Here is a 20,638-nt window from a genome sequence, read left to right on the forward strand (position 1 = left end):
GATATTGCATAGCAAGTAAGAAGACAACAAACATATGAATATGGTAGTAAGGTACCTAAGTACCTGGAGAGCTGATAAAGTCCAATAAGCAAGTGCCAGAGAAAGGAAGTGGCAATCAAGAAACTATACCACATCACTTTTCAAGATAAAATCGCCGATGTGCACCAATCAGATTCGCAATATCCTCTTCCATGGACCTGATCCGCTCCTGAGCAGCCTGCAGTTGCGCATGGAGCTCATTATTCTGTCCCACCGTAGCCCGCAAAGTCGCCTTGCAAGTGTCCAACTGCTCCGCGTACTGTTGCATCTGCGAACTGTCCAGTCTGGCTTTGTCCATCAGCCCTTTCTGGATTTGTCCGCTCTGTTCGGTCCGCTGCCTGCCTCGGTCCAGCTCTTCCACTTGGCCCTGGACTGTTGCTTGGAGACGCCCTATCTGCTCCAGTGCGTCGCTTAGTTGTCGCGTGAGCTTGACTTTCTCGGGGCAGTCTGGCGTGGGTTGGAGGGGGGTAGGTTGCGACATGGCCGGGGTGTTTACTACAGCGGAACAAGTAATGGGCTGCCCATGTGGGTGGGGTGTCCCCCCTGCAAGTGTGTTCAGGGCGGCGCATTCCACTAGCATTTGCAGAGCCTGCGCTGCGGCCTTCTCTTGCCCTTCGAGTGGATTGTTGCTACCACGAGGGTGTACTGGTAGTCGCGACTGTATGCTTCCAGCCCGAGGACGCGTGGCCTGTAGCTCACTGGTACCCCAGCTCGCAGAAGGAGTAGGGCGAGCAGTATGCGCCTCCAGCTTGTCAGCGCGAATGGGACTAGTCTTCGGCATATGGATACCACCTTGCAACGGGTTGGCTCGATTGGCTTCGGTCCCATCAGATCCCCGGCATGTACAGTCATCAGGGGGCATATCCAGGGGTTCCGCGGCAAGTGACGGGGCATCGAGATCCTCGACGTGGGCTTCGACTTCGGCATCGTCAGAAAAGCCCCAGTCGTTGATGTCAGGCTCACTATCCAACATAACCACGTTGTCGTCGGATGGGGTCAGTCTGGTGGAAACATTACCTTGAGCAGCGGCGGGGTTGCTATTGCAGTTGCTGGCTTCAGTTCTAGCTACCTGAAGAGCGTGCACTCTGTTCGCATACCCACGCTTCCTCCGGGCGTCCTCAAACCAAATCCTTACTTGCTTCAGTGTCAGTCCAGTCTCCTCCGCCAATCGCTCCTTTTCAGGGTCATCCTTCCGATCCAGGAACCAAGCCGCTAGCACTCTGACCGCTGTTGCTAGGTGCCGGTGGGCGCGTATCCTGAGCGGCGGGTTGCCACGAACTCTTTCAAACCAGCCGTTAATCTGCAACATATCTAACCCTGTTTCTTCCTCTATCCTCTCCTTGTCCTCGCCGCTTGGATTCGGATTCCGATTGTAACAAGACTTGAGCACTTCGACCGCTGTAGCTGGCAAGTCCCAAAAGTCTACATGGTTGCGCTTTCGCTCTCTCATAAACCAGCGCCATATCTGTCCGGGCCGTAACCCGGTCTCTGCGCGTATCTTCTCCCTGTCCGCAGCGGATGGATACGGATTCCGATTGTACCAAGACCCGAGAACTTGGACCGCTCGGGCTGGCAAGGCCATAGGGTTTCCATGGTTGCGCCGCTGCTCTCTCGTAAACCAGCGGGATATTTGGTCGATCCCCAACCGGGTCTGTCTATGCAGCTCTCGTAGGTCCTGTATGTCCGGATACGGGCCATTCGGGCGCCCATAGTACCAAGACTCTAGCATCTCCACCGCTGCAGATGGAAAATGTTCTTTTGATACTGGCCTCTGCCGAATGTGGGCTGGTTTATTCTGTCCCCAACTCGCTGTACCCATAAGCTCCTCGATCTGGGCATAGACAGCACCTTCCGACGTTGCTGTCCCCGAAGAGCCTGCCGTGGGCCTGAGAGCGCCAATGGGCCCGACTAGGACATCTTGGGTGGGCCTATTCGTGGTAACCATGGTTGGAGAGTATAATCAGGTAGGTAGGTTGCGTTGTTCCGTACCGTATGTTATTGCAGTTATGCAGATGTGTGATTGTACTAGTCTCGAATGATGCGGGATGTGTTGGGTAGGAGAGACTGCTGTCTGAGGGTGGAGGGACGCGGGCTATTTATGACCCATATGTGCTACATAATGCTTTGTTATGTGCTTGATTGAGCATCCACAAGGGGCATTGTTGATTTTCTTGATAGCAAGCATTGAATATATCCAATGGCATTATTCATATTACAAGGCCGGGTTTGTCAACAAATATGCAATGTCAGTGTTCAAAGCCTTTCCACAGGCATCTCAAGAGCAGTGGGTAGAAGAATATCTATATTGAAAGAAAATATGCGTTCTAAGAATCTATCAACTTCTAGCACTCCTCGAGCTGGTCGAAAGGACTATTCCGACTGGACGCAGTCCTAGTCCCCTCTAGCTCCTCAACACGATTCCTCGCGACGCCAAACGCATCCCGATCGCGAAGAACCATCGCAGCAAGCATATCGATCTTCCTCTGCGCGATCTCTAGACTCATATTGTTCCTCGCCATGTCTGTCTTAAGGGTCTCGTTTTCCCGCCGCGCAGTCTGGATCTCGCGGAGGATATCTTCTCGCGCTGTGCTGTACAGATAGCCATTATTCAGGTACCGCCGTAGCGCGGCGCTGGGCGGCCGTGTACTATTATTCTCATGTGTACTGAGCATTCGCTGCATGGGTGTTCCGTCCGCCCAGTCGGGGATCATGAGTGATAGCTCGGGTCGTAGTCTCTCGGCCTCTTTTCCTTTGTTATTTGACGGGTTAGAATCTGTCTCTGGGTTTGATGTGCCAGTCTGTCGTAACATCGGGGTTGCTGGAGGGGATCGCGGCATAGATGCTCTGCTCGCTTCGTCTAATAGCTGGTTAGCGGCTGCGTAGACCTCCGGTATGTCAGTGAGTGCTGCGAGCCACCTGCTGCTGCGCGTCGTTTCTTCGGATCCTGGCCCGGCGCTTGCGATCCCCGCGGAGGGGAAGCTCGTCTTGGAGAAGAAGGGGTCGTCTAGGATGTCATCGAGGGCATATTCCACGCGTATGGTTGGGTGGCTGCTTGAGGTTCGGCTTGTGGCCATTGGTCGCATGGGGGTGGATGTATCCTTCGTCATCCTGCTTGTATAGAAAAGGGCTGTGAAGCAAAAGTGGTGAAAATTTGCGTCTGTAGATTCCGCTTCAGTTGCGTGGTGAGTGCAAAGATTAAAAGGAGAAACAACATTTCCCCATGTCAAGCAATAAATCCGGGTCGCATTATAAAGGTTTACTATTCCTATCCAGACCCTTTGTTGTGGGTGTCTCAACAAAGCCATGTCGGGTTTCGGGGTGTATCAGGCTGACATTTAATCTACAAAGCCGTGCATTAATTTCTAAGCCACCAACTGTGAACATGCCCTTGTTAATTTCGATGAACAAGGTGTTTTAACGCGGGTCCTTCAACAAAGACAGTAGGGGAACAGGAAACCTCCGCGGTGTACAACGTAGAACAAGGATACCAATTAATGACTCTGGTAGACAGCACCACCTACTTGAGCGCGCGCCTCAAAGAACTCGCCGTGATACTTCAGCATACATCAGATAGAGAGACCGCACGGTATTGCTGTCTTTCTCCGGTCGTCAGAATACAGTTCTCTACAGCACAATGCCAGTGCTGTGCCATTCAGCTGATAGCCTGTAAAACACGCTGCACCTCTTCGTTGATACGCATGCTATTGGATGGGAAAGATATTATAAATGCAAGAAACATCGTTGTGATAGTATTAGGTTGATAAACAAAAGTAACCCTCCGACCCCACCCCCTCAAGTAACGAATGTATACGGCCACCCTACTAAGACTTCCCCTTCGAACCCTCCACCTTCGGAAGCCTGGCAGTCCCCTCCGCAACCGCAAGCTTGGCCTTCACCTTCGTCATCTCCCCCTTCAGAATCTCAATCTCCAGCTTTAACGTCTCCCCCTCAACACGCCCATTCGCCTTCAGATCCTGGATCTCCAACATCGCCTCACCCAGCGCAAGACGCGTCTTCCCCTCAAGTTCTGTCACCGACTCGCTAAGCTGAGAGTTCTCAGCCCTCAGCCTCGCGACCAGGTCGACACTCTTTCTCTTGAAGGCCTTTAGGGCAGCAGACTGTTTATCCGGTGAATCCGCCGGCGCCCGGAGCGCCTCGACCTCGCCGTCTAGCATGTCATTTTCAAGTTCGGACGTTGCGAGCCTCCGCTGCAGCGTAGCGACGTCGTTCTTCAGGCGCGCGATCTCGGTCTGCAAGGCTCGGTTCGTCTCGCGGAGTTTGGAGTGTTCCGTCCGTGACTTCTCTGCCTTGGCGACGAGGGCGTCGACTTGCTGTCCGTCGTTGTCCGGATTTCCGGAATGCCGAGGTAATTGCAGGTCGCGGAGGAGCGCGGCCAGCTCGGCCAGTATTGCCTTTTCTTCCTTCACGGTGGCGGCTAGTTCGTCTTCGAGCTGTTGCTGGCGCTTGCGGCTCGGGCTTTGCGTCGGAGAGGACGTTTTAGATCTCGATTCTGCACGCGGTTCGGCGTGACGGGGACCCTTGGCTTCAGCAGGTGCAGGTCCCTTGGTCGTTGGATGTGACTGTTCTTTGTCTGCCTTCTCCCAAGCGGGGACTCGCCTGAGTGCTGGGTCGTGAGCCGGGACTCGTGGAAGATGCGCAGGCCATTTCCTGAGATGCGCTGGCCTCTGGCTGCTGGTGCTGGCGGGCCGGGATCGCCCACCTGCGCCTGCCGCAGCCCGTCCGTTTGGAGGGCTTGGTGCGCCCGGGCGCATGTTTCGTGTTTGGCGATCATCATTGGCGTTCTGGGTGTTGTTGGTACTCCGGCGGGATGGCCGGTCGCTAGGGCGGCTTTTGGGCTTTGACATTTTGGTGATGGGAATTGGGGGATGAGATCTACCTGCTCTTATGGTGGGGTGCTAGTTGGTAGGGGGAACGGATGGGGTACTTATGGCGTTTGCGATCAAGGTCCTGGTTTTATTGAGTTGCAATTGCTTTGATACTGCATTTGACTTGGATAATGAGCAAAGATGATGATAAACGCATTGTAGTTCACATTAAGAAGTCCAGAACAAGGCTAACATGATAAAGAAACACGCCGGTGGTCGAGAAAGGGCAGAGAATGCATACGCCAAAACAAAGAAAAGCGTACAGAACAATTCATAGACCGTGCATGGGCGAGGTCCAGCATCGTTCAGTGATCTCTGTAGAAGGATCAGATATGCGGGTCCAAGATGATGTTCAACGTCCCGTAGCATGTTCCAAATCACGATTCTTCGCCTGCTCCAACGCAAGCTGCCCGCGAAGCCACACATTCTGCGCCTCAAGCATATCTAGCTCCTTCATGAAGATATCCCGCTCCCCCTGCATCCTCTCCCCCGTGTCCTGGAGCCGCACTTGCAACCCCTGATATTTACCCAGCCGCCTCATGAACTGATCACGTTCCTCGCTTGCCTCGGCTGCACTCTTTCTGGCACGGAGTAGGGCGGACTCCATTCTCTCCTTCAACTCATCGACAGTCCGGACCTGAGCGCTATACGTCCCCTTAGTTCTGATAGCGACAATCTCCGCTTGTAGAATTTTCACCTTGGTTTCCAAGCTGGAGATCTGCGGCTGGAGGGCAATCTCTTGTATACGGTCGATGGCACCGTGCGTATTAAGCTTCCTCATTTCGGCATTTGCGAGAGTAAGATCGCGGTTCGTTGCCCGAAGCTCGGTGATCAGCGTGTGCGCGTTCCGGGCCTCGTTCTGGAACTCGGAGTGTTTCTTTACGAGGCGGTCAATTTCGAGAAGTGCGCGCTGGAGTTCGGTGCGGATGCTCGAATGCCATTCGGCATGTTGTTCGGAGGTTAGGGGCGAAGGTGTGTTATTTGTGTTGTTCGTCTTTGAGTTTGCCCCGGAGTTTCCCATCCCGGCGATGAGAGGCACTGGTGCCGGGGAACTAAATACTGGTTCGTGCAGGACAACGGCCATGCCTGGTTTTGCGGGAACACCGACGGATCGGTTGTCGTTGCTTGGGGTAACTTCACGGACCACAGGGTGCTGGACCTCGCCGACGTAATGCTTAGACCAAGATGGTACCCGCTGGACCCAGTGCTCCGCACAGGCGGGAAGACGGCGAGGGCGAGGAGGAAGAGCCGGCGCTAGTTGAAAAGTCGGCACGGTGGAATCCGGTACTTGGGTGAGACGAGGTTGAACCTGCTCGCCAGGCTCTGGGTTGACGTGATTCTGCTCAAATGACTCAGAACGAGTCGCGGGCTGGTGGGCTAGAAGACTGTGTTAGTCCGGCTTTGGTATGGAAGAAATGGCATTTCCTACCTCGAGGTTGGAATCGATATCCATCCGGTCTTCGGTGTTGTGTTGAGCAGAGCTAGAAGTTTCAACTCCGCTGTTGCTGGATGTCTCGAGCGACTCAGCTTGTCCAGCAGAGTCTGAAGCCATAGTGCGGTCTTGGAGTTGCTGCCATAGGTGGTGGATGCAGGTTGGTTTAAAAACAGGAATGTGATGGAGGAGGCACAGCTGTGGGAGATGGAGAAACTAAATCGTCTTGGGCGAGATTGAATATACTTAAGGTTGAGACTGTCTGCACTCCCTTATTCACTGTCTTTAGAAGTGGGAGCAATACCTTGCAGGGTGTGAGCAATCACCTGGGCCAGATTCCTGCTTGGTGCAGTCTCCATTTCACCGTGAAGGAAAACCAAACAACCCCAAATGGATCTCAACTACAACCGGAAATGATCTTGTGAGGTGTCATAAAAGAAGTCTACTAATATCGAAACCTGAATAAGGGTTCGAGATGACTAGATCACTATTCAAGCGCTCCCCAGACCATCCTGGGACCTTCCAGTGAGGATTTGGGAGGCCATCTGATTCACCTTGGTACACCTAGGTAATGACGGATTAGTTCCACCACAACTCTTCAAGATTCGATTTTACCCCAGGTATGTTTATGCACCAGCGATTTGTATGGACATTGTAGCATATTTGGGACCTTATGCACACCCATAGAACGCTGGGTCGAGCAACCAGTGATTTTAGCTGGAGGTTGATAGGACCCATCCATTCGGGTAGAAAGTTCCCATAGGTAGTCTGACCCAATCGCCTGAACCTGGTTGATGATGTTTACGCTACTTCTCAACTAGATAAAGTCGGCGTATTCTGTATAAAGTCACTGTACAATGTGAAACTACAGGCCTGGCCCACAAATTGTGCAAAGGCAAAACCATATGATACGTATGTTTTAGGATTAATCGCCACTATGACGCTCATAAGGATAGCTGGAACGGAATGCAAGACAATCTAAACCTTGGAAAAGATGTTACAAAGTCAAAGGCAAACATGGAACCCACCTTAGGTACGCACCTACCTGATATTGGTATGCTATAAACACCACGTCACACCATGAGACTTACCAGCCGCTACCGCTACCGCACGCTGGGTCCGGATAGATGCACCCGTTACTCTGAATCTGAGCAGGGATCGTCTGCGTCTTAGTGCGTACCTCAGGCGCGCTTGTATTCAGGTTCGGGAGACCAGAGAAGATCCGCAGACGGTCGTCGTACTCGTCACCGGGGTGCCGGGATCGCGGATTGTACTTCATGGCTCGGATCTTGGGCTCGCTGATGGTGACATTGCTGGTACCCCCAGCCCTGCTGCGGCCCCAGGCGGGAACCCTGGTTGGATATTCTGCGCCGACAGGGATACGCCGGGAGCGGGTTGTTGTCTTGGGAATGGGCGCCGGACTGCCGGTGTCGATGGTATCTGGCACCGGCGGGGAAGGTTCAGCATCAGCTAGGGCTAGTGCGGTGTGTGTGGTCTCGGCCGAGGAGGCGACGCGGTTGGCGGCCATCATGCTCTGGGTCGGGCTGGGGAAGCGGGAGGGGCGATCTGCGTTCGCTACAAATGCGTCCGCGTTGCCTAGGGTCGAAGCCGGGGTGGTCTCGGGAGATTGCATTTCTCTGTCCTTTGGATCGACACTGTTTCTGGCGCTATTTACAGCGGTCGCCAGCTCGTTGTAGAAGACCGGGCTGTCCACCACGGGGATTGGCTCGCTGGCCGGGATTGCGCCGGACATGGTGAACTCCTGACTGATGTCCATTGGGCTGTCGTCTGTCAAGCCCATTGGCTCATCGTAGCTGTCACCGGTCGTTAAGTCGATAACGTTCTTAATGCCGCATTCGTCCTTGGTGAGGTCGATCGGGTCGGGTGTAGAAGTGCCCTTTGGAAGAGTCAAGTTACCAGCCATGATTAGTTGATATGGTTGGGGGATTTTGAATTAGCTTAACAGGTATTGATGTTAAAGCTTGGCGTGAGCTTTTGCTCGAGACGATTGAGTGAGACTGTTAGCTTGGTCGATGTTGATCGTTATCGTGAGACTGTCGACCCCGGAGTATTTATGCTTCTGGCCCAGATACAATCCATCGTCTTTTCCCTCCTCCAGAGCTTTGATTGCTTTACGGGCAGAATACCGAGATGAAAGAGATCTCATATTCTTTGAAGAAACCTTTGTCCGAAGGCTGATGGCTTCGCATTGTTAGTGATAGACAATCTTTGTTGCGGTACAAAGCATTATCAGCTTGGGGGGATAGCCCTAGCGTTTCAAGTGACCATTTTGAATAAAATCCCATGAAGCTAGCGTGTCATGTCGCTACATCTGAATGAGGGCTTTCATTGTTGCGCCTAGTTGAACGCGTTGCACAAGGGTTGGCTCGTTAGGATGGAGCTCGCGTAGCCCTGGAGCTCAGTCACGGCTGCCAACCTTGGAATATCATGCGGGCTCTTCTTTGATCAGTGTTGCGAGTCTAGTTTTCTCTAGTAATAGAGCGCGCTCAAGCGTTGTCAGATACAATACCGCCGGTAGAAAAACATCAGCTGTTGCGGTCACCCGCAATGTCAACTCCGTGAGGGTTGCTCTTTCCCCATTCTTGCAATCTCCTTTCTGGTTTAACCCCAAACTCCTTGGTACCCTTCCAACTTGGCTGCGTTGCGCCTTCCTATCGTCCCATAAGCACATCTGACTCATCCTTGTTGTTCATATTATACTTATTGATCCCTCAATGCTGTCTTGGGGACTTGGCGGTTTCTCTTTATAATATCAGTTGCGAATTGGCTTGTACAACCTATCGGACTCCAGGGGTGCCGGCACATTATACTCACGGAGACTCGCCAGGCAGATGCCTTTCACAATAAAGGGAAAATATCTGGCTGATCTAGAAAGGCGTGAGCAACAGGCCCATAATCTATACATAGTGTTATTTGAATACCTTATGACTAGTCAGCCTTCATTCAAAGAGTACATTTAGGACTCTGGGATTAGAAAACCTGGGTGCCGTCCAGCGCCCTTTGGTCTGTCTAAACGAACGCAGATAATTACACCTCTGAAGTTCAACTTGCATAAATGACGCGGGAGATCCCCAGCTAAAACGCTTGCGAGGCTAAAACGGACTGGTGCAACGCGAGAGAGTAATAAAGAGTGACATGAGGATGAAAGAGGGATCAATATTACGGCAGCTCCTCTCCGCACTGACCCTTGCTCTTGCCTGGGAAGGTCAACGACAGGCCCGTGGACTTTGCGACTATTATGAAAACAAACAGTAGTATTTTGACTCGGATAGTGGGTGGTCATATTGAGACCGACATCAGCGAAATGAAAAAGAAAAATCTCTCCAGAAACGACAACAACGGGATAGAGGAGGGGTAGAATGATGAGAAAAAAAGCGACAGAAACTGTGGACTTAAAAGACCGCGAACTATAAAAGGACATAAAGTAGATAACCGCCTCAATAGCCCTAACCCTGCCATCTCGGCATCTTGCGCCGGTGCCTCCAGGTCTACCGTCGTGGCTTCCCTCTCGGTGTTTGTTGGGGTTCCTTGGGCCTCGGACAGGGTGGTACCTGCCTTGGCTTTCTCCTCATTGAATCTGATCTTGATTTGCTCGTGCTCGGTGTTGATTTCCTCGAGGGCTAGACGGTAGAGATTGATGAGGTCATGGACGTCGGTGGTGGTGTTGATGTCGATGTTCTCACCGGCTTTCTTCTTGACTTCAACTGCGTGTTCGACGGGATCACCGCTGTGATTTTTTGAGAAGCTAGTGTTATTGGTTTTGGCCTTAGTGGTGGTTAAGGTGGAGGGTGCAGTCTAATGCTTGTTGGTCTGGACGTCATCAACCGGAAAATCGTGGACGGTTACTTGAGCTGTGAACGATGCAGGGGAGTCGGGGTTGGTGAGGCCTGGGTGGGCTTCTGGTCGACCATGACGATAGAGATTCGTAGACTTTGGCTGACTTAAGATCGGTTTGAAGAGGATGAAGGGTGATGTGCAAAGTTCAAATGTTGATAGCGCCCGTTTGATAATTGGCGGTTGTCCAAATGAAGATAGCTGGAGCAATGAACTCTGGTAAGAATTATGGATGTAAAGGCTCCTATGTCGGGGAAAGATGAAGATTTCTATACATGTTTGGTCGGAGTTCAGTAGCTGGCATCGGCTTTGTGTGGTGAATTAGCTATTCACTCTTCCAGTCCACTCCATGCCATCTTCAAAGCTAATGCATATAAGAGTGACCGTAATACTGTGGCTGCCTAACTGGCACTGTTTTTGCCTCCCCCGCTGCCTGGTGAGGGTAGCTACTGCAGTGGTATCATACGATAGGTACCAGGGTGAGGGGTCAAGCAGAGATTGGGAAGCGGCTTCCTGTCTCTTGCGACACCGTCTGTCTCTGATACTACGTGTGCTCAGTTCAAACCTGACTGAATTACGTATCAGTTCTGGGAAAGACGACTGGAGGTCTCGGTACTCCGGTTTGGGACCTTATTGTATCTTTGACTAGGTTTCCGTTTCGTTCCAAGACTACAAGTGGATGGTATAGACCATGACAGCCAAAGACAGTACGATAAGCCATGTCTTTAGATCTAGGTTGATCCAACGTACACTCGATGAACACGATTAAAGAGAACAGGAGTGACGTGAAGTTGGAAAGTGGACTCAGCATCCGTAGCACTAAAATCTAGGCCTTTGACGGCCACCGCCTGACACAATGAAACAAAGGAGATAAATGGACATAGACGCAGAACAATTTACCGTATGTATCGAAGAAAGGGGGAACAAGAGGACGGGCCCGAAACAATAAAATGGACGACAGAAGCAACGAACCGAATCAGCCACTAGTCGATTCCGGGAACATAGCGTAGGGGTAAAAGAGGGATAAAACAATACGAAAGACATGGTGACTCCAGATCTGCATGACAAGGTATCGAAGCCGAAAGAAATATTCAACACTAAAAGTTGGAAATGCCTGGAACGTTCGATGTTGCCAGTGCTGTCGTACAAGATATGGTAGCGCCAGAGGTACCAGTAGGTACATAGCAAGGAAACCCTTTGGGGACTTGTCACTTGTCCATGCGCTCAACATCCATGGAGCCCTCGTCGCGTTGATCCTGCTGACGCAACTGCTCCTGAGCCTGCCGCTGCGCATGTAATCGCGCCTGGTAAGCCTCGAACGGACGATTCTGGGCTTGGACGCTGTTCTGATTCCGCTGGTGTGTCGCGAATGCATGCGATCCGGGTGCAGGCATAAACACGTAAGCGGCCGAAGCCATCGTAGAGCGACTGGCCTCAGCCCGGCGAAGCGATTGATCTTTCTGGGCAAGCGAGTTTCTGGCCATATCCAGCTCGTTCTGAAGGGCGCGGGCCTGTTTCTTCGTCTCTTCGAGCTCGCGGGTGAGGGTCTGGATTTTCTTCTCCTTCTTTTCCACGTCCTTTTTGAGGTCTCGCACCTTTCGACTCAATTTCTCGTGTTTATCCTGGACTTTGGCGCGCGTCGCCTGTTCATCATTGAGACGATCGCTCAGTGTCGCATGGGCAATCGTGTACTGGACATGCTGTTCCATAGTCCAGCGAGTGAGCTTTTGCTTAGTGGTCTCAAGATCACCAAAGAAGAGACCCCGCAGGACCTGGACCTCGATCTCCAACCCATCCAGCTTGAGCTGATAATGCGCCGCCTTTGCGTGTGCTTCGGCTTCGAGCAGAGCGTTCTTCGCCTTGAGTATATTTATATGCACATGTGCTCTTTTTAGCCGCTCGCCTTCATTGATAGAGTCATGCTTGGCAGTGGCTTCCTCTAGGTGCTGGCGTAGAGTTGCGAGATGGTCGGAGTCCTGATTCAGGACTTTAAGGAGATCATTGGCGAAGATATTTGACATGTCGACGTCGGTGGTGAGAGTGGCAATGGTTGAGGCGGTCGACGAGGCCACGGAGGGGCGGCTGTATGATTGTTAGTGTCGATATCAGGCGGATCTGAGTGAAGTCTATACTTGTTGGTACTGGTAGCATTGCCGTCGACCGCATGGGGGTTTGCATAGACGGAAAAAGCACCCAGAGTGACGGGAGCTGCCTTGGCTACGCTGCTGGTCGGCCATGCTGATTGATACGTCAATGTTGTCTGAAGGTGACTAGCCAATATCGATAATGGTGAGTGAATGCAAATGGTGACATGCGATGACTAAGTGCGAAATGCCAACGTCTGACAGGCAGAGGGCTGTCAGGTAGAGTGTTTCAGTGAGTGAAACCAGGAAGCAGAAAGAAGAGTTGAAACCAGGAGAGAGAACATGAAAGTAGAACAGGGAATGAGGGCTGATAACTGGAACTGAGACTGGGATAGAGAACGCAAACGTCGAACTGAAAACCCAACGAGAAACTGCTGCGAAGCGAACAAGAAACTTGAACAGCGAGGGAATGCAGAAGGTATGATCCAAAGGCTGTCATGACGCGGTTATTTATAGCCTTCTCAGAGGGCGTGTGATTATGTAGTCCATTGAGCCGTGATGGGGTGAATGGGACAGTCACTTGGAGAGTGAAGGGTTGGGTAGCAGGACCATGGCCAGGATAACCTCATAGGGAGGATGTCTATGCCTGTCACGACGAGTCTCATGCTGTTTGCTTGACCAGGCACTTTGACAAGGTGGTTTATCTACACAGACCTGCTGTCCAGATTCGAATAGAACGCAGGTAGTGTGGCGGGGAAAGGCTGAAATCGTTGGCTTTTCAAATCCAGGGATTCTTATGGTGAGACTCTAGGGCTGTCTACATTTTTGCTTTCCATCGTCAGAACATGGCCTGGAGAGACCGCATGCATGCATCAAAACGTTATTTACTATCGAATTGCTGAATACTAGTTTATAATGGGAATCGCAATTGATTTGCTTTGATATGGTGGAAGAAGACGATGAAAGTCCATTTCTATATACATACACAAGTAATATCGATAAAGCAGTTCCACAACGCCATTCAGATTTGTCAGGCCAATCAAGTACATCCGACATGGTTGTTTCCCAACTTAATCTTACACTCCTTCGCTCCAACAGTTATCACCCAGCCATCAGGCTGCTTCATCTTGAGCATCTCCCGAATCATTGCGAGCAGACTCTACGTTAACGTCCGGACCATCACCCTGCATGTCGTCACTGTCGGTTTCTCCCTCATCCTCCATATCCACATCCTCATCCTGCACCTTGCCAGACTCAGCTTCATTCGCACCCTCACGATTCTCGCCCCCATCGACGATAATGACCCCAGCCGGACTGATTCTAGCGCCCGTCACCAGCTTACGCGCCCCCGGCGTGATCTGCGCCCTAATGGAATAAATCTTCTGAGGCTTCACCGTGGTCCCGCGCCGACCGACCCGGCGCCAGAACGGCCTGGTATACCGAATACTGCCGTCGCGGCGTTTCGAGATGCGCCCGCCGACGTAGGTGCCTTCAAGTGAGGGGGGGTGCTGGCCCGGCTGTATTTGTGTATTTGCCTGTACGTGAACTGTGGCGAGGGGGGTAAATGACTCGGCATTGGAATTGCCGGGATTGTCTGCCTCGTCGTTGTCTGAGAGTGGGCTGGGTGGGGACTCGTTGCCGTCTGAGATGTGGCTTGAGGTGTTGCCATGCTCGGAGGACGAAGGCGAGGGCGGGTTGTAGGTGGTGTTGTCCTCGTGTTGATCGTTGGCAGGGACAAGTGGAGCATCTTGCATCTCGCCATCCGACTCGGATCCATTTCCATCAGTATCTCCGTCAGCATCCTGATGGTCATCCTCCTTCTCCTCGTCCTCCTCCTCCTCCTCAACCTGCATCTCACCATCCGACTCAGGAGAACACTCCGGCCCCTTAAGAACCCCATCACCCTCCTGCATCCCCATCTCATCCATCTCCCTTTTAACCTTCAACCTCAACAACACGTTCAACTGCTGCAGGTAATCAACATGCACATTAAGCACCCTCCCCCTCTCCTCCTCAGGAACCTTCATCACCAAAGCCAACTGCGAAACCTGATCCCTAACCCCATCAAGGCGTTCCACAGCAGCATCATTAACCCGCTCCAACCGGAAAACGCGACAATTGAGCCGCTGACTGATCTTCATCTGCGACCGCAGCTGGCGGCAGACCTGAGCGCGCGACGTCTTCACCTCCTTCAGCTCTGAGCGCGCGGTTGCCCGGGCTTTCTTGGCGTCTTTGAGCTCTGCGCGCAGGGCATTCATGGTGCGCTCATGCACGTTCGTTGTGCGGTCCAGCGCCGCTTCGGCTTCGGCTAGACGCGCGGTGAGCTCAAGCTCTTTTTGGCACCGCATGGCTTTCATTTGCATGTTTGTGCGCCCGAGGGTGTTGATTTTTTCTTGCAGGGCTTTGCGCTCGGGTTCCGCGAGGTTGGGCACTTGGGCTTCTTGTGCTGATGCTGCTGGCGGTGCGGGTGCTGGCGCAGGCGCAGGTGCTGGTGTAGGCCCGCGTGGCGGCTCTCGGATACGCGGTGGTGTAGGATGTGAACGCCCCGTTGTAGGCAGCTGGCGGACTCTAGCTGGGGTGCCATGCTGCTGGATTCGGTTGTCCCGCACGCGTAGGTTCGGACTCGCGGTTCTGAGTCCCGATCCTGCGTGCGAGGATTGTTGAGCATGCGCTTGGACTAGACGCTGAGGCCGAGGCTGAGCCTAAGACCGGGTTACCTGTTGCCCGCTCGACAGGACAACCTGCCGCTGAATCGGAGTGTGGGCATCTCCGCCAAACGGATGCGGCGACGGAGAAAGGTTGTTCTGTCGATTGACGGGTCTATCCTGAAACTAAGTTCCCTGCCCAATCTGCGACTGCACCTGCGGTATGCTGTTAGACATTGCAGGAGGGATATCAGGGTCAGCATCGGCGTTGAAGTACACCGGTCGAACACGGGGGCTGCTTGGGCCCACCCGGGCGCCATCTCCCGGCATGAAGCTATGGGCGTGAAGGTAGGCGCTGGCATTGAAGAACGGGGATAGGGTGTTGAATTGAGTCTGAGTTGGAGGGGCCATGGCAAAGATGCCGGTGCCAGGTGCAGCTGCATTGTTTGGGCGTTTGGACTGGGCCGTGTGGAAGTTTGTCTGCAAGTTGCCTGCCCTGTCCATGTCCTTGTGGAGTTGGTTGTTTGGAGCCATGGTTGAGCCCTACCTAGGTGAAGTACAGGTACAGGTACCTAAGGTAACTGAGGACTGTCGGGCCTCAGGACGCGATTTTAGCAATGCTTTTGGTAGGTACTGGTCGTATGGCGAGTTGAACAAGGTGTAATGAGAAAATTAGATGGATGAGAGAGAAGAAGTGGTTATGGGAAGACGCAAACTTAGGAGAGGAGGTGGAGGGGTATTTATACGAAGTTGCCTGATGTTTAGGAGTTGAAGAGTTGGAGATCTGGTCAAGTTGTATTCACTTTCTCATTCACTTTTCCTTCACTTTTGGTGTCAACCACCCCACGTCATTGGCAGTGAAGTCAACATTCACCTAATGGGCTCTCTGTTAGATTCCAGACCAGCTGGTGTCTATTGATGATAGTGTTATTCACCTCGATCCACTCTCATTGTGTTGTATCTGGTTGGAGGTGCCCTTGGCTCAGATCACTGACAGACCCCTACTATTAGGTCAACGCTTCCTCTAAGATAATCTCCAGACAAGCGAGATAGCCTACTGGGGTACTCTCTGAAAGGCATGAAGATCGGTTCATTGATTCAGTGTTATTATCCAAGATCCCATCGGAGTCCGTAGCACCGTTTTCCTGCTAAGCAAGAGGCGGTACCTAACGAAAGTAAAATCCAAAACACCCGATCTTCTCTGCCTGGATTCCAACTGAGTTGACCTGTTTCCAAAGTTGTACGATCTTCTCCTTCGCTTTAGCATGCCCGCCGTAACTGGTCAGCTCATGCTCAAACAGGATATGTCCACCCCTTTCTCATCCTTGCTCGCGGCTGCCTGGAAACCTGCGGGTGCGAACTGTATATAGTTGCTCTCCAATGCAGCACTGATGTGATATGCTGTCATCTCAGTCCTTCTGGGTGATCTTGGATTTACGGCGAGGACGCCAAAACCCGGCAACGTCAACAATTTCGCCGCTGGACAACTTCCTGAGATGGCCAGGAACGTAAAGCATCTCTTGCGCCCTGTTCTCTACTGAGCCAGAATCCCAGTGTATGTCCTGTGCAGTCTGTGTCGCTTCGCTCGCCTCTGGATCCCCCTTGAAGTTCACCGCTTCAGCTGCAGCTGCAGCCGTATCGACATCTGCCTGAACCGGAGCCCAACCGTGCATACCCTGCCCATTCCTTTCTCCCTTGTAGCCGAGCTCCTTCTGGCACCCCATCTTCTGCCTTGCCTCCTTCAATCTCTTTTCCCACTTGACATCCATCGACCTATTAATGGCCTGCAAATGGTTCACATGCGCCTGGAGCGCCTTCTCCCTCAACTCCTCAGGAAGTCCATTGACCTTGGCTAGCTGCACGATTTCTCTCTTCAACGCGGTGTTCTCCTTCCTCATCCTGTCATTTGCAGTAGCAGACCTCATAAGTGTAGCGCGAAGGGTGCCGATGATGTTTCGCTCGGACACGGGCATCCCCTTGTGCCAGAGCTTCGACTTCCGCCAGGCCGACAACTTCTTCCGGAGGTCGCAGACTTCTTTGTGGTAATCGAGCAACTCCGCCGCGTTTTGCGCTTCCAGTGTTCCGAGTCGGGCCTCGAGGGATTGGATGTAGGCTTGCTTGCCTGTCGCTTCTTTCTCCGCGCTCTCTCGATGTCCCCAGTCATTTTCGGTCTTCGTCAAGTCGTAATCTTCCTGTTTGTTTTGCTGCACAATCGACATTTGCGGGTCGTCTTTGCATTTTCCTGCCCCAGTGTCCGATCCCAACGAGGATATGTTGACCTCTTCGTCTTCGTCGCCTGCGTCATTGCTGGGGTCAAACGATAAACGAGGGTGTTCAGGGATCGCGGGGAAGGAGGACGGGTTACGGTATGGACTCTCGTGTTCGTAGGGGTCGCTTAGGCCGCGGTCCAAGTCCGTGTTGTACGGAGCCATTTTCGAGAGGCCCCTTGCTGCAGATGCCGGTCGCGCGGGTTGAGCCGTCGTGGAGCTGTGATTGCGATGGCCTTGGTACGGGGGGTAGTTAGGCGGATGCTAGGGACCGCGCAGGCGTCAGCTTGTACTTTCAAATTCTGGTCTTGAGGAAGGGGGCTTGAATAAGATCAACTCACGTGAGTAACGTAAGGCAGTGTGGTCCCCGAGTCCAGTTCGACGTTGACGAGGAAGTACTCGGATGTTGCTGCGTCGCGACAAGGAAGACGTGTTTCGTGCGCGTGTGAGGGAGCGCAATGTAGAGGAAAGTTGCTGAAATTGGAGACTGTTTTGGCGAGCGGCTCGCGTTTCAAATAACCCATTGAGGTTCTGGGTTCCGGATTCACAATTGTCTTGTCCGTATTCTTGGTGAAGTCGTTGGTGACTTCGCAGCCGCCCATCAGTGTCGCTTCGATGGCTCACGCCTGGGACAGAGCCGAAGGCACACGAGGTGTAAGGCAATCCGGCACTACTCATAACTTTCAGCTTGCTGTGGGCAGCTTTGCTACTGTACATCCAGATAGGGACTGGAGGCCGCGTTCCCTGGAGTGTGCGGTGGACTTGTGTTGTTGGCTAGCGGGCAGGAGGCGCTGGGTCGGTCTTTCCTCTTGAAAACGAAGGGCTAAGGGAAGGGATCTCTCGTGGTCAAGGTAGGAAAATAGGAACAATCATTGGAGCTTTTTCCATATTATTTGAGCTGAAGGTAAGCTCTTGTCCAGATACTTCAGGTCTGGAGGTTGTTTGACAGCAAACGCAAGGTGGGGGAGTCCTCTCGCACGCCTCGAGGCTTCCAGCGACAAAACCATCGAATTTGTCCAACTCTTCTAAGGATTCGCTTGGACTTTACACTTCCAGGTCTATTCTGACTATTTACGGATTTATGGTGACTTGTTGCCTACTGGGGCTTTCTCGAAGACTACGTTCCAGTTTCCTACGCCCTCCGGAGAAGAAAAATATAACTAACCACTCTTGATTCAATCAGATAAGGCAAAAGCCTCAGCACGAACGATTACTCCATGCACATGACTCCTAGGCATCCAGGATGGTCAATCACACGATCCAAAAACCCTTCAGCTGAACCGAAACCGACTCTCCAACTCTTCATTCCGCCTGCGCAACTCCTGAATCTGCGCCTCCGCCCTCGAATTATTCTCCCAAAGCTTGTGCGTCAACGCCTCAATCTCCCTCTGAGACTGCTGGCCCCTACTGGACATCTTCTGGCGCATATTATTAATCACCCCGGTCGCCTTCGTATTATTAATCGTCATCTTGCGCTCGAGGTGTCCAATCCGGGCATTCGCAGCCGCCAGCTCGTCGGCTCGAGACTGTGGCGCAGGCGTCTCCGATTGCCCGCGCCCCTTCTTGTCGCCCCGCCAATGGCCCGGAACCTCTATCATATCCCCCGTTGGATTGCGGCGCTGGTACCCTTGGATGTATGTCATGCCGGGCTTGCCTACGGCCTGCGTGCTTCCTTGGCTGGGCGCGGGGCAGTGCGCGAAGGCGCGACCTGGATGGGGGAGAAGGGGGCGCGGTGCGACGCTGGACTGTCGGGACGGTGGTGAGCTCTTGGCCATGGGTGGAAGCACGTTGTAGAAGTGGCCTTTTGTTTCGCAGGAGGGGCCGGCGACTGTTTTGCACACGGGGCAGTGCATTTTCTCGGTATTTCGAGGTAGAAATATAGAGATTAAGGACACTGGACTCTCGGATTTTGGTCAGGTGAAATGATCACGGCTAGAGTTTCGTAGAAACTGGAGCTGAGGTAGGATTGGAGGTGCTCGGATGGATCGTTGAAGATGAGTTCGATGGTTGAGAGGTTGAGGTCGCTTATATGCTTTCGGGGAACAATATCAGAGCTTCGAGAGGTGTTTTGAATGAGCTTTCCCCCTTTTATCTCTCTAGCCATTTGCTCTTTGAGCCGCGTGGTGAGCTTTGTTCGGTTGAATGAGGTTGGCCATGAACAAGGAGCATTCAGAAATGGTGCGCAAAGACCCAGCCCTCTCCGTCAAGGAACGATTTCTCGTCCACATCAATGGGTCTTTCCCTAAACAGCTCTATCACCCAAAGGATACCTCAACGCAACAGTCCACAAGGGCGCAGTGGGGTAGGCACATCAGGGATGTACAATGCGACGGCAAAGCTTTCAATGTCTGTACAAAGGGGCCGTAGGTCGGCGACAATGGATATGTGCTGAAAGAACTCTCACCATAGCCATGGTCGATCACTCCGGGCGCTTTCGTCTATTTTGTCTGGTCCCCGGAATCCTCACCCACTGTTTCCAGGGCTTGTTCCTTGTCCTCTAGTAGCAGTGGTTCGTCGGGCACGACGGCGCTGGCTCCAACACCGCTTCTGCTGGTTACGCTTCCAGCGCTATCGCGTCTGCGATGAATAAACCAGGAGTAGGCCGGCAGTGTGGCAGCCAAGCCAGACGCCAACGGTGTTTCTGGATCAAGCGGTTGTCACGAGGTGGCAGGATGAGACATTTTGAGGGCAAAAGGTACTGGAAGAACCATTTGTGTGCTCTTGGCCGCGTCTCTATTCTCCTTTTCACTCAGGCCGAACTTCAGTGCTGTAGTATTACCTTGAACCTCGCTCGCCATCCAGCCCATGAATATGCGAAAGTTTTCGACACGTGCTAGGTCGCTATGGAAGGAATAAAGGTGGCTTTTCGCCAAAACTAGACCATGGTCGACATATAGGCATAGAACAGGCGGGCTTGGAACATCCTAAGATAGGATATGGCCATGACCTGGAGCGAAGGTTAGCATCGTGTATTCTAGGCTTAATGTAGAGTAAACCAACCAAGAAGGTATTGTGGGCACGTAGAGAAGAGACGCTCAGCGCGGTGAGCATCAGCCCAAGAATGGCGGCCTCCCTGCGGAGCAGGTTCTCGATGGGCCTGAGGCTGTGGGACAGCGAAGAGAACAAGGTGGGTGATTATTCATGAGGAAGGGCGCCCGGAGGCTTAAAGAACCAAGTCAAATGTTCCTTCTGATCGGTGTAGTCCTCGAGGACAAGCTATTTCACCATGATTTCGACTTCCCTGGCGTCAACCTCGTCCGCGGTTGAGCGATCTCGATGAGGTGGCGATGACACGCCCGGCGGACTGCCTTCCTGTCCATGTCGACCTTGTTCAATTGTTGGTAGAACGCCGAGAAGCTGCAAGGACGGCACTTCAAGGGATTGGTGATTCAGCGATGAACAGTCAGAGAATCAAATGCGGTTGTGGTTG

At 52.7% G+C, this 20,638-nt stretch overlaps 8 protein-coding genes across 8 annotated transcripts; all 8 read right to left on the minus strand.

The window, feature by feature from the left end:
* Positions 1–133: 133 nt before the first annotated feature.
* BDW74DRAFT_175221 (uncharacterized protein) lies at positions 134–1,984 on the minus strand (the record flags this gene model as incomplete). The annotated part of the gene is made up of 1 exon (XM_073728264.1): positions 134–1,984. One exon carries the CDS (start codon positions 1,982–1,984, stop codon positions 134–136), a length of 1,851 nt encoding a protein of 616 aa, XP_073587264.1.
* A 397-nt stretch (positions 1,985–2,381) lies between these two features.
* BDW74DRAFT_175222 (uncharacterized protein) lies at positions 2,382–3,146 on the minus strand (the record flags this gene model as incomplete). Its single annotated transcript, XM_073728265.1, has 1 exon — positions 2,382–3,146. The coding sequence occupies one exon, from the start codon at positions 3,144–3,146 to the stop codon at positions 2,382–2,384; it is 765 nt and encodes a 254-aa protein (XP_073587265.1).
* Positions 3,147–3,860: 714 nt separating this feature from the next.
* Positions 3,861–4,904, minus strand: BDW74DRAFT_175223 (uncharacterized protein; the record flags this gene model as incomplete). The annotated part of the gene is made up of 1 exon (XM_073728266.1): positions 3,861–4,904. One exon carries the CDS (start codon positions 4,902–4,904, stop codon positions 3,861–3,863), a length of 1,044 nt encoding a protein of 347 aa, XP_073587266.1.
* Positions 4,905–5,277: 373 nt separating this feature from the next.
* BDW74DRAFT_175224 (uncharacterized protein) lies at positions 5,278–6,477 on the minus strand (the record flags this gene model as incomplete). Its single annotated transcript, XM_073728267.1, has 2 exons — positions 5,278–6,294; positions 6,355–6,477. 2 exons carry the CDS (start codon positions 6,475–6,477, stop codon positions 5,278–5,280), a joined length of 1,140 nt encoding a protein of 379 aa, XP_073587267.1.
* A 967-nt stretch (positions 6,478–7,444) lies between these two features.
* On the minus strand, positions 7,445–8,281 carry BDW74DRAFT_175225 (uncharacterized protein; the record flags this gene model as incomplete). The annotated part of the gene is made up of 1 exon (XM_073728268.1): positions 7,445–8,281. One exon carries the CDS (start codon positions 8,279–8,281, stop codon positions 7,445–7,447), a length of 837 nt encoding a protein of 278 aa, XP_073587268.1.
* A 2,729-nt stretch (positions 8,282–11,010) lies between these two features.
* BDW74DRAFT_147604 (uncharacterized protein) lies at positions 11,011–11,390 on the minus strand. The gene has a single exon (XM_073723571.1). It carries the CDS (start codon positions 11,254–11,256, stop codon positions 11,032–11,034), a length of 225 nt encoding a protein of 74 aa, XP_073587269.1. The 5' UTR covers positions 11,257–11,390; the 3' UTR covers positions 11,011–11,031.
* Positions 11,391–16,350: 4,960 nt separating this feature from the next.
* Positions 16,351–17,810, minus strand: BDW74DRAFT_175228 (uncharacterized protein; the record flags this gene model as incomplete). The annotated part of the gene is made up of 2 exons (XM_073728269.1): positions 16,351–17,472; positions 17,550–17,810. 2 exons carry the CDS (start codon positions 17,808–17,810, stop codon positions 16,351–16,353), a joined length of 1,383 nt encoding a protein of 460 aa, XP_073587270.1.
* Positions 17,811–18,470: 660 nt separating this feature from the next.
* Positions 18,471–19,031, minus strand: BDW74DRAFT_147608 (uncharacterized protein). Its single transcript, XM_073723572.1, has one exon. It carries the CDS (start codon positions 18,981–18,983, stop codon positions 18,480–18,482), a length of 504 nt encoding a protein of 167 aa, XP_073587271.1. The 5' UTR covers positions 18,984–19,031; the 3' UTR covers positions 18,471–18,479.
* Between the last annotated feature and the right edge of the window lie 1,607 nt (positions 19,032–20,638).

The sequence above is a fragment of the Aspergillus multicolor genome (genome assembly GCF_047715735.1).
Source record: "Aspergillus multicolor strain CBS 133.54 unplaced genomic scaffold BDW74scaffold_4, whole genome shotgun sequence".
In the NCBI taxonomy this organism is placed as follows: Eukaryota; Fungi; Ascomycota; class Eurotiomycetes; order Eurotiales; family Aspergillaceae; genus Aspergillus; species Aspergillus multicolor.